Source organism: Tachypleus tridentatus, chromosome 9, assembly GCF_004210375.1.
Source record: "Tachypleus tridentatus isolate NWPU-2018 chromosome 9, ASM421037v1, whole genome shotgun sequence".
In the NCBI taxonomy this organism is placed as follows: Eukaryota; Metazoa; Arthropoda; class Merostomata; order Xiphosura; family Limulidae; genus Tachypleus; species Tachypleus tridentatus.
The window spans coordinates 70,685,916-70,699,493 of record NC_134833.1 but is presented as its reverse complement, the minus strand read 5'-3'; the positions used below and the strand labels follow the sequence as shown (position 1 = coordinate 70,699,493).

Here is a 13,578-nt window from a genome sequence, read left to right as displayed (position 1 = left end):
ATGTGACGATCAATCCCAATATTCGTTGGTAAAAGAGTAGCCCAAGAGTTGGCGGTGGGTGGTGATGACTAGCTGCCTTCCCTCTAGTCTTACACTGCTAAATTAGGGACGGCTAGCACAGATAGCCCTCGAGTAGCTTTGTGCGAAATTCAAAAAAACAAACAAACTAACTAACTTGTAGGCGTTCTATTGTTTCACATACTTAAAACTACAGTCAACAAGCAAAGACATTTAAGGAAATATTTTAATCAAAAAAAGTATTTTTCACTATAGTGGGTGAAACAGTAAAAATTCAAATGTTGGTTGTAAATTCAAACATCTGAAATATTTAATTTGACGTACAAGTTTTTAAGAAACGTATGCTTCCAAACACATCGTAGCTGAACTGCTTGGTCATAATTTTCTTGGATATATGGGTCGTTCTGTATGATTATCGTATTTTCAGACCACCAATCTCGATTCTCTGATAAAGTCTCTGTTTGAGCTTCACTTCCGCAGTCTGTTAACGGAACTTGAAAGGTAAAGATGGATTCGATAGGCCTAATGGCGGGGGGTTTAACATAAAAGCAGTTATTATTGTCGAAGAAACCTTTAGAATAAATGACGCCAAGAAAAGGTTTGTTGAATTCTACCGTAACATTTATTTCGTCCGTTCCACAGGAACCATGGATTTTTTTTAAAACGGGTAATATATGTGAAGGTGTTAACTCTTCCATGGAAGTCAGCGACACCTGCATGAAAAACTAAACACATTATTATTATTCATTTTAAATAAGACATCTATATAAAAATTTTGAAGTTCAGCTCAGTAACAAGTTGACGTCATAAAATGATTTGTTCGAAAAACTAGTTACGGTTTGGGCATAAAAATCACTTGATATTACATAATCATCGATATTGAGAAATATAGTTGTAAATAATTACTGTGTGACGTGTTCACTTGCAATTGTAAATAACTACTGTGTGATGTGTTCACCTGTAGTTGTAAATAAGTACTGTGTGAAGTGTCCACCTGCAGTTATAAAGAATTACAATGACTTGTCTACCTATAGTTTTAAACAATAAATGTGTGGCTTGTACAACTACAGTTTTGACAACTACTATTTGACTTATTCACCTTCAGTTTTAAACAAGTACTATGTGATTTATCCATCTACAGTTTGAAACATGTAATATGCTACTTACACAACAACAGTTTTAACCAACTGCTAAGTGACCTCACCATCTACAGTTTCAATCAACTACTATGTAATTTATTAATCTACCATTTTAAACAACTACTATGTGACTTATCAACCTACAGTTTTAAACAACTGCTAAGTGACCTCACCATCTACAGTTTCAATCAACTACTATGTAATTTATTAATCTACCATTTTAAACTACTAGGTGACTTATCCATCTACAGTTTCAAGAAGTCCTAGGTTATTTATTCACCTACAGTTTTAAACAACTACTATGTGACTTATTCACTTACAGTTTCAAACAATTACTGTGTGACTTATCTATATAAAGTTTTAAACAACTATTATGTGACTTTATTATATTAATATAGGTATAAAGGCGTTCCTTTATATTGGTTTATTTTGGGTTTAAGTTGTTGTATAAGTAAGGCTTCTTTAATTTTACGTTTGTTTATGTTTGTTTCTTTATTTAGTATTTGAGTGTTTTCTATGGTTATGTTGTGTTTATTTGACTTGCAGTGTTCGAAAACGTGTGAAGGTGACTTTTTATGTTCTTTGAATCTGGTTTCCATTTTTCTACTTGTTTCTCCAATATAGAAGTCGTGGCAGTTATCACATTGTATTTTATAAATAATGTTGGTGTGGTGTTTGTCAGTGTAGTTTTTTAATTAGTATAGACCTCAGTTTTGTGCCGGGTTTTGAATAAATTTGGTATTAATTGGAATGTCATATTTTGTTACTAATTTTTGCCAAATGTTGGTTATTTGTTTGCTGATGTCGGGAATATATGGTATACAGCAGTATATGGTTTCGTGGTTTTTTGATTCGTGAGCTGTATTTACTTTAGTTGGTTGATTTTGCTTTCTGTGTAGGTGTGTGCGTATAATGTTTTCTACGGTTTGTGGAGGAAACTTATTGATGTTGGTGAAGTATTGTTTTATTTTGTCTAATTTATCGTTAATTTATCTATGTGACTTATCCGCCTCCAATTTTAAACAAGTACTGTGTGATTTATCCATCTACAGTTTGAAACATGTAATATGCTACTTACACAACAACAGTTTTAAACAACTGCTAAGTGACCTCTCCATCTACAGTTTTAATCAACTACTATGTAATTTATTAATCTACCATTTTAAACAACTACTAGGTGACTTATCCATCTATAGTCTTAAGCAACTACTATGTGACTTATCCCCCTATAGTTTCAAGAAGTCCTAGGTTATTTATTCACCTACAGTTTTAAACAACTACTATGTGACTTATTCACTTACAGTTTCAAACAATTACTGTGTGACTTATCCACGTACAGTTTTAAACAACTATTATGTGACTTATTCACTTACAGTTTTAAACAACTATTATGTGACTTATCCACCTACAGTTTTGAATAACTACTATTTGACTTATTCTTAGACAGTTTTATCTATCATTTGAATTATTCACCTATACTTTTAAACAACTACTATGTGACTTATTGACCTACAGTTTTAAACAACTGCTATATGAGTTATTCATCTACAGTTTTAAATAACTTCTACGTAACTTATCCACGTACAGTTTTAAAAAAGTACTATGTGTCTTATCCATCTACATTTTTAAACACCTACTATGTGACTTATCCATGTATAGTTTTAAATATAAGGAGTTTTGTGAGAAAAGTAAATTATAGTCGCTTGAAATATTCCGATCAGGTGTAATTATTAAAGTAATACCTCTTTTGTTTAATTCTGGCAGACAAAGAGAAGAAAAAGGTTCGATCTGCCAGTTCGCGATTCGGTTCCTCCTTGCCACAAAAATTTAGTTTATCAGTTTTGTAGGGCTCTAGGAAATGTTAAAGCAAATCAGGCTATGGCTTGACCATTTTCTTATGATATGTATAATTTCAGTTCGCTTTTTCGAATTCAATACATTACTCTGTGCGTAAGCAGTATTTGTATTTAAAATGACTCAAGATTCAGTCACATAAGGTTAACTTTTCATAACTTATTAAACTCCCCTTGAAGTGGCAATGTTTTAGTGGATTATGGGAACGGTTTAAGAGTAATTATAAAAACCACCAACTGATAGATAGGAGTACCCCGAGATTTGGCGGAGAGTTATGTTGACTAGCTTCTCTTTTCTTTAGTACGTCAGCTCAAAATTAGTGACGATTATATTGAGAAAGAATTTGTGTCTCAAAGATATAAAGATTTAATTTAAACAACACTACAAATTGTTTGTTTTATTAATATCAGATTATTGTATTCTTTTATTTTAGAGTTATCTATATAATAACAGAGGTACGTTGTATCTAATGATGCTGATATATTCGTTTATAGCACTTAAGACATGTAGTTTGACATATATGGTCGTGACTACTGAAAGTGATACGATGTTGCTGTTGATTATTAAAGATCACGTGGTATGATTTATTTTATAGCTAGGTTTATTCCTCTAAGCCTATCTCTAAATTTTTAGTTTTATCAATGACAAGTAATGCAATGTGTTTTTGTATGGCCTTATGTATTCATGCCTACCTTGTTTCTATACTTTCTGGTTTTGCCATCCCTACATTGTATTTAATCGTTGAATATTTTTATTACTTGTTCTCTTTAAAAAAAAAAAAATACAAAAAAACAATTTCACCGAAGTAGGTTGAGAAGTGAACGTTTGTTTTATTTTTATAATTTCATGGTAATATACATTGTTAATATCACGTCAGTTTTATCAGTTTCTTCATTACACGTGTAAAATGACCTGAGACATTTATACCATTCCATACAACTGGTTTGTCTTCATTGCACGTGTAAAATGACTTGAGATATTTATACCATTCCATACAACTGGTTTGTCTTCATTGCACGTGTAAAATGACCTGAGATGTTGATACCATTTCATACAACTGGTTTGTCTTCATTGCACGTGTAAAATGACCTGAGATATTGACACTATTCCATACAACTGGCTCTTCTTCTTGAGACTTAATGTTAAGGTATTTATATGGAAAATGTATAACTGCATCATTCCAAATCCATCTTTGAATTCTTTTTGACACTGACATGCCAACATTGCTTTAAATTTACAAAGTGTGATTTTCTATTCTTTTTTTTTTACGTGTCTTCTCCTGACAAAAAGTTGGTATATTATACGAATGTGTGTAATAAAATTTAATATTATGAGTATTGTTTTCTGTTTTATTTTTACTCTTTCATTTAATGCATAATATAAGGGTTGGCGCCCTAAAGATACTGATTGTATAGCGTATAAATCATTGGATATTTTACACGTTACGGTCATCTAATCTTCATTTATTATTGGCTGACATTTCCTGTTTCATCCTGTACTTAAACTTTTAAAGGAACTCGAAGTTTCAGTGAGAAAGATAAATTTAAAAGATTGTAATAATATCGTTAACACGAAAATTATCATTTATTTTTTGCCTTATGCCTAGCACATCCGTGCTTAGCAATAGCCTCTCCCCAAGTGAAGTGCTCCTAAAATTCCTTTCTGTCGTACTAAACCAACGCAAAATCTTCATACCATTTTACGCTAGCAAGAACTAATAATATTTTTGGCTCTTTAGCTATTTCCCAGCTCTTCACATTAGCAACAATTTTCATGATATCTCTAAAACACTCAGTAGTGACATCTGGTGCTCAATAATGCTATAATTCATTTTTAGCAGCTGTAAGCATCATATAGTAATAAAGTGAATATGGTGTCCATTTGTTTCTTGGGCTATCCCTAAATACTAAGCACTACGGTGCCTAATTAATATACTGTAGTGATTATTCCACATCTAGTAATATTATGTACTCATTATTCCATGTCTAGTGATATTCTCTAGTGACTAGTCCATGCCTAGTGATATTATATAGTGACTAATTCATGTCTGGTGATATTCTATAATGATTATTCCATGTCTAGTGATATTCTATAATGATTATCCCATGTCTAGTGTATTCTGTAGTGATTATTCGATGCTTAGTTATATTCTGTAGTGATTATGCCATGTCTAGTGATATTTTTTAATGATTATCTCATGTCTAGTGTATTCTGTAGTGATTATTCTATGTCTATGATATTCTGTAGTGATTACTCTATGTCTATGATATTCTGTAGTGATTACTCTATGTCTATGATATTCTGTTGTGATTATTCGATCTTTAGTGATATTCTGTAGTGATTATTCCATGTCTAGTGATATTCTTTAGTGACTATTCCACACCTAGAGACATTTTGTGATTACTAAATTATTCTGATCAAGTCTTTTAGTTGAGGCGTCACTGGACATTAACACAAGGGTTACGTTCCTCGACTCTATTTGATGTTGTCCCGAATCCCAAGTTGGTGTCTTGAAAATCAGAATAGAAAACCATGATCAATATAATACAGAAATGCCAAACATTTCCACGCCCGTGGGTCCGACCTCCAAATCTTTTAAGCACCTAATGACGCATCTATTTCTTAGAAAGAAAGAAAAAAATGTTTAAACAAGAGGATCATTTGCTTGTTTTTGAAGTTCGCGCCAAGCTACACGAGGTTTAATTCTTCTCAGGCTGACGAACTGTGAATCTTTATGTTGGCTATAATTTTTTCTAAAGCTGACATTGGTTGAATTCGTCGAACACATGTATCTGTATTAAGTAGTTTTTTCATAACGAATTATATTAGTTTATCTAGAATAATATAATAGTTTTAGTCAATCGTAATAAAGTTTTTCACGAATACAATATCTTTAATGGAAAATAGAGCAGTAACTTCACAAGCAGCAAAAGCATATCTGTCTTGTCTTGCGCATAAATATTTTTTGTTTTCTAAGCGGTTTTACCGACGGAAATTCCACACGTAACTCATGCGTAACAATCATATACAGAGCCCTGTAATCAAGGTACCGATATACATTTTGCTACTAAAGTCATATCATGCAATTAACTGAATGAAATATTGCCTTTCCTTACAAGATGAAACCAGGTTCTCTATATACGTTTTGTTCTTCATATTCGAGAAACTGTTAGAGCGTAGGCCTAACAAGCGACACTTGATAAACAGAGATGAGTATAGTTCACGCAACAAACACCTGGTTAATATTGTCATTGAAATTAAATAATAGGTTAAAATTTATCAAATTGTATATACATTTTATTGAGAAAATGACATTTCATCGGATTGTACTACTTTTGAAGAAAGGCGCAAAATTTATTATATATGTGCATCTCGTTGACAAAATAAAACACTTATATAAAATATGATGCGTTTTGTTCTAATCTGTACAATCTGACGAAAATCGCTCGAAACATCATCTTTTCAAAATAAAATAATGCACAACTTGGTGTTACATATCCTTTAAGTTCTATATATTTATTGCCTGTGCGATTAAAATTATATTAAGTGTTTTTATGTTGTTGTCTATGTAACAACATGTAATTGTTCTTAGAATTGTATCGATATAAACTTCCCATTTATATCATAAGTTGTTTTATACCAATACGCAAAGTTTACGGTACACATTCAACTTGCCTTAACCCTGATAGTAATTTACTGTGTTGTTAAAATAAAATTATAACTGTTTTTAAATGGCGTTTCTGCAAGTGAACCAGACAGTATTGTTAAGATTAAAATCATGTAGCCTCCTTATCAACAAATATTTTGTCAAAATATGTGGTTTAAGATTGTTTCGAAGTGCTTTAGACGATATAACTTTTATATTTCTATAATTATTAAAAACTGAATAACTATGAAACAATATCTTCTATCTGATATGCGACCATTCACCAACAATCTATGGTATGTATGTATATATATATATATCCTTTTATATAACTCAGGCTGTGAAACGTTTCTAGAAACGTATCCATGAGCTATTGGTCACCAACTAGCGCAAAGAGACATGTTGGGCTGGCGAATAAAAGTTAAATTTGATAGAAGGTATTATTGTCACTATTAAGACACTGGTTCCACAACAACATTTCTTATTAAGATATATTTCACACCTTCACACAGTCTAGTTTCTAACATCTATTTGTTTATCTCTAATTTACGTTTTCTTCTCTTTATTTAGTGTTTCTCTGTTCGAAATGTTTAATTAGAACATCATCAGAAGAAAGAGAATATTGCTTCCTTTAGGTATTAAATTTACAGATATTTCTACATGTATGTGTTTGTATTTATATATGAGAGTGTGCCAGTGTATAATTAGGATGCATTTAGTTCAATTATCAATCACATTTATCAGTTTAAAATGTACTCATTTATCATACTTGAGTACTTTCTCAAAATTGTTGAGCCACATAAAACTGTGTTAGACGCGTATTACATGATGTTCCGCACTGTAACGTACCAATTTACCACAAACTGCCAAGATATGTGACATTTTTATATATATATATTTATAGTTGTATAATCATGAGTCATTTATTACACAGAGAAATTTATAGATACGAATATGTCACGTTGTATCAGTTTAATCTCTTGAAACTTTGAATGTAAAAAGCTGAAAGGAACCTAAGGTTAAAGAAATGTGCGCTACGTATGCCTCATTGGAGGAAAGTACAACGTTTCGTGTATCCACATAGTGGTAGATGTAGTGTTTCGTGTATCCACATAGTGATAGAAAAAAGTTTCCTTTACTATAGCAGGAACAGAGCTAGTCTCTACGTTATTCATGTATATTATATTTTTCACTAACATTAGTAGAGACAAAAATAGGTAGTTAATCTACAGGCTAGTACGTTAAAGCATTTACAAAAATTAACTATTATTCATGTATCTGGAGTTATTAGTAAATAGTAAAGAACTCTACAATCCCTCCAAATAAGTATTGATGTTTAGATTTCAATTATTCATAATAATTTTCAAATGAGTTTTGTCCTGTTGTTGCAAAACGTCGCTTCGCTGTAACAGAACAGTCAATTCTACTGTTTGGTCGCACATGAGGCACCCAAGATTGATTGTTGGCGATGCCTTCCTCGCACTAGATTTGTCGTTTTAACAAACCATAAATAACTATCTATATTTTTCATTTCAACAGTTCATAAGTAACTATCTATATTTGTCATTTAAACAATTCATATTTAATACAATATATCTATAATTTTAACAGTTCATAACTAACACAGTATATTTGTCATTTTAATCTATAACTAACGCAATACGTTCGTCTTTATAACAATCCATAAGTAACACACTGGATTTGTCGTTTCAGTAACTGCAATTAACAAGCTAGATTAGATTTTGATAGTCTTATGTCTTAGTAGGAGTAAGATAGGGTTATACAATCTCATATAACAAACAGATATTAAGTATGTATAACACGTATTGCTTCAGCCAAGTATTTACAATATCATGAAAGATGTCTTACTGGATTTCAGCTTTCTTAATTTTACATAATGTTTGATATTCTGTATCGGACAGATTTTCTACCCATATCAAGAGTATTAAGGTATAAAAGGAAAAGTGTTACGAGTTTTGACTGAGGCTAAAACAATAAAATAACTTTATTTCTTTGTGTGATTCTAATATTAGGGTTTTTTTTTTGGCTTTCGAACTTAATATCTGATTATAAATAAAACTTAAAATCAAAATACAAACAAAAAGGCTAATAAACGTCTTTAAATCAAGCAAATAAATAATGTCCACATAAATATATACGTTTTCTCATTTCATCTGTAATAATTTAAACTGAAAACCTTTCGGAAGCTCTCCTGCAATAGGATTTTAACATTTAATAATAAGAATTCTTGAACCTACGTGTTACATCATGAATAGAACTTTTTCATATGGTCAATTGAAAACTTTACTAATACATCTTGTCCATATTATCAGTTAAAAACTCTACTAATACAGCTTGTCCATATTATCAATAAAAACTTTACAAATACATCTTGTCCATGTGGTTAATTGAAAACTCTACAAATACAGCTTGTCCATATGGTCAACTGAAAACTCTACTAATACATTTTGTTCATATGGTCATTGAAAACTCTAGTAATACATCTTCTCTATATAGTCATTTTAAAACTCTGCTAATACATCTTGTCCATATGGTAAATCGAAATATACACTAATATATCATGTCCATATGGTAAATTGAAAACTCTGCTAATGCATTTTGTTCATATGGTCATTGAAAACTCTAGTAATACATCTTCTCTATATAGTCATTTGAAATCTACATTAATATATCTTGTCCATATGGTAAATTGAAAACTCTGCTAATGCATCTTGTCCGTATTGAAAACTTTAGTAATATATCTTGTCTATATGGTCATTTGAAAACTCTGCTAGTATATCTTGTCAATATGGTAAATTAAAAACTACACCAATATATCTTGTCCATATTGTCAATTGAAAACTCTACTAATACATCTTGTCTATATGGTCATTTGAAAACTACACTAATATATCTTGTTCATATTGTCGTTAAAAACTACTGATACATCTTGTCCATATGGTCAATTTAAAACTCTACTAATACATCTTATCTATATTGTCATTAAAAACTCTACTAATACATCTTGTCCATATGGTCAATTGAAAACTGTAATTAAAATTTTGTATCTGAATCCCCAGTCGTCACAAACACAACAGTATTAATATTTTATCCAAGGTGGTTCGAGTAAAATAAAGTTAAATTAACTGTGGTGACTTCAACCAGTTCCAAAAAGTTTAATGGAATTTTTTGGGTCTCTCTCTGATAATAATTGGTTGCTGGTCAGTATTATTTCAAATAGGGTTAATAAAAGATTACAATAACATCACCATATATCTGAGGAAAAGATATACCGACGAATGACGCAACTGCATACGTCAAAGAAATTAATAGAATCTTTCCTCTCATGAGCAATGGACTGTGTCTACCAGATCCTCACTAAAGTATAACAATTCTAAGGTTAAAAGGAGTAAAGTAATTTAATGTTTTCAAGTCAGTGAAATCTATTCCACACAACTAAACAAAAATGAATTATATTATATATATTACGCTACTTTATTTAATTCTGTCTCAAATTACACTGTGGATATATATTTTTAAAACAATTATAAACTGTCATATTGGATAAACAATTTCAGGTGCTTGATAGCTTTAAGATCATATGTTTACGTAATCAGTTTATAAATAAGTATATTATTTTATTTTGTGGATATTTTACTTTCAAAATCATCAATCATATAAAAATATCATTAACTGATAAGAAATGAAAGATGTAGAAATGTTGATAATGATATTAACAAATCTACCTCAAATTCACCTTACCTCAGAGAGTAAATACCAGATGATACAAGGTATCAGGAAGCATGCTTTTAGTCCTGACATTTTGACGACTTCAGTCTAATCTGCAATATATTTAGTAAGACGTTACAATTTATAGGTTTTCTTTCACGATGTAGTATCTTTCACTAAATAACTTTTGGGCAAGTAAACTTTCAATTCTGTATTTACTGGCAGATCAGCTTGTATTCAGTTCCATATATAAGCCTTGTTGTGATTGGCGGATAATCCGAAAATGCGCCCTCCGGTGAATATTTTGTTGAAAGACCATTCCCTTAAACCCAAAACTCTATGAAAGAGAACTCTTCATGTGTCGTAAATTACGCTTTTAATGCCAAATAAAAAAAACGTTTAAGGCAATATTCTTGTATGACGCATTTCGTGTTATAAACCAAGATGAAACCATATTCTTAAATCTAATATATTTAAACTTTCCTTCCAATGAATTATTGGTTGAAATCTGATAGCCATAATATGGATTTGAATGAGAATTTCTTGCTATAATGTCTAACTTACGTTCATACGCCATCCTAAAGGCTTCTTATACATAAAAAAAAATTCATTCACAGTTGTAAATAAACACCACTGACCATACATAACAGTAACACCTTCTTTACGATCTTGACTTATAAAGAGAAAATTTCAGCATAAAAAGCCATAGTATAGTGTAATATAATATTAATTATTTATTTGTAAGGTTTGCTCTATGCACACATCTTATGGTTTCTTAGTGGAGGCACAATATTAAAAATATTAAAATACTAATTTACTTTTTAAAACAAGAAAGCCATTCTCAGTGGTCCTATTTACGTAATGATAAACAACCAAATATTTAAGTGGAAACACTTCACAGAACAAAAAGAAATAAGATTTTATGAATCATCATCAAAATTTTGAATCAAAGTTTGATGATGATTTGAATGGATAACGAAGAAACCTCAATTACAAGTTTAACATTGTAAGAAATGTACCAAGTTTTGTACCTGATTGCGAGAGGCTTATAGAAACTTTATAGGTTTATTGCTGTGTTAAACTTGCAGTAATTTTCTTTATTAGCCATTCAAGTTGTCATTAAATTAAATTAGGCTTAGCTCGTTCTACGCCTAACATAAGTTGATTAAATTGATATAATATTTTTGTGACACGATTGTTATGTATAATCTATCAAGGAAATAATTGCACGTCACAGAATTTCGTAAGTGTTGGAACAATATTAAACTACAATATCTTTTTCGGTGATTTTCTTTTCTTTTGGGTTCTTAGCTCGCGATCTTTCAAAAACAATAAAGCTACAACTCTATTAATTTAACTTTGATGTAATAATCAGTCATTTGATGTTTTGTTTGCTGGTTTATTTCCAAATACAAAGCTATAAGTCCGAAAGCTTACAACATTGAAAACCACTGTGAGAAGTCATAAGATGAATTGTGTTAGATAATGTTATTTAACTGTACACTGTAGTGACATTCTTTAATTATAAAGAGTAATTTGTGTAGCCGAGTTTTCAAGCTAGATCGAAAATTAATTATAACTTTCATCCAGAAATGAAAACGTTCGTTTTAGAATTTCGCACAAAGCTACTCGAGGGCTATCTGTGCTAGCCGTCCCTAATTTAGCAGTGTAAGACTAGAGGAAGGCAGCTAGTCATCACCACCCACCGCCAACTCTTGGGCTACTCTTTTACCAACGAATAGTGGGATTGACCGTAACATTATACACCCCCACGGCTGGGAGGGCGAGCATGTTTAGCGCGACGCGGGCGCGAACCCGCGACCCTCGGATTACGAGTCGCACGCCTTACGCGCTTGGCCATGCCAGGCCGAAATGAAAACAACAACGATTGTTTACAGCATTAACTATTGAACTATTGTTTTAGGAATTTATGTCAATGCGTTTGGTATCGAACTGTATACTATAGCTCAAATTTTAATATTATGTATTAGGCACTTTCTTAATTTAAAAGGGCTCGGCATGGCCAGGTGGTTAAGGCATTCGATTCGCATTTGAGAGTCGCAGGTTCAAATTCCCGTCACATCAAACATGCTCACCCTTTCAGCCATAGGGTAGTTATAATGTTACGGTCAACAACACTATTCGTTGGTAAAAGAGTAGCCCAAGAGTTGGCGTTTGGTGGTGATGACTAGCTGCCTTCTCTTATACTGTTAAATTAGGGACGACTAGCGCAGATATCTCTCGTGTAACTTTGCGCAAAATTCAAACTAAACAAATAATTAAAGTAAATATTTTTTAAAAAAGCCTATATATCGATTTTGTGTGTTAGTGCTATGTTGAATGCAGCATTGGTTGAAATTACATGTTTTTGATGTTCAAGTAAAAAGAATATAGTTTCTTACGAATTACATACTCAAATAACCTATATTTACAAACTAAAATATAAAATAAGAATCACCCATCTTTGCTGTTTTCTGAAATATTAATATATTTATTAAATCAGCCTAAGGTTGCCTCAATCACTACTTTCATTTTTGAAAATACTTGCATACGCACACCTACTTTTCACGATAACGTGTGTGAAATGAATCGAATGCTTAGAATGTTCACCTGGTGGTTTTCTCAGCCTCTGTGAGATATCTATGCGTAAAACTCTTTATTTTGATGTTTGATTCCAATTAATAAGGTAAAACATTAATAAACTAGAAAAAATCATATTTTTAAAGACACAAATACAGCTTAGTTACTAAGCTTGATAAGTTAAAGTTATGTGACATTGGTATAGTGATTTATGATTGTCTGTTATTTCAAAATACACAATAAATCTAAAAAAAATTCATTTTCATCCTCAAGGTGCGAAATTTAACACAGTATAATGTTTTGAGACAAAATGGGACCTATTGGTCGATCTCACCTCTTCCAGTCTCTAAACAAAATTAAAGCTATTAATAAATATTTTTTTAAATCTTAAATCCAGCCCTTTTGATTCATATAGTTATAAAGATTTCATCTTAAATTCACTTAAATCTTTTGCCTCCACAACATCTAAAAGCAACCTATTCCAAAGGCTGACCACCCTCTTAGAAAAATATAACTGTTTTACTTAAACATTTCTCCTACCCTGCCAAACTTTATACTTATATCCTCTAGTCCTATTATTTTCACTGTTTAATAAGAAATGTGTGTGTTTTC

At 31.3% G+C, this 13,578-nt stretch overlaps 1 protein-coding gene across 1 annotated transcript; it reads right to left on the bottom strand.

Annotated features, from left to right (window-relative positions):
* Positions 1 to 232: 232 nt before the first annotated feature.
* On the bottom strand, positions 233 to 10,675 carry LOC143227135 (uncharacterized). Its single transcript, XM_076458642.1, has 2 exons — positions 10,420 to 10,675; positions 233 to 731 (listed from the first exon to the last, which is right to left on the bottom strand). The coding sequence occupies exons 1-2, from the start codon at positions 10,477 to 10,479 to the stop codon at positions 312 to 314; spliced, it is 480 nt and encodes a 159-aa protein (XP_076314757.1). The 5' UTR covers positions 10,480 to 10,675; the 3' UTR covers positions 233 to 311.
* Between the last annotated feature and the right edge of the window lie 2,903 nt (positions 10,676 to 13,578).

Coding starts and splice junctions, on each gene's coding strand:
- LOC143227135 (XM_076458642.1), bottom strand. CDS start 10,479: ATGTCAGGACTAAAAGCATGCTTCCTGATACCTTGTATCATCTGGTAT. Junction 732..10,419: donor TCTGGTATTTACTCTCTGAG/GTAAGGTGAATT, acceptor TTTTTCATGCAG/GTGTCGCTGACTTCCATGGA.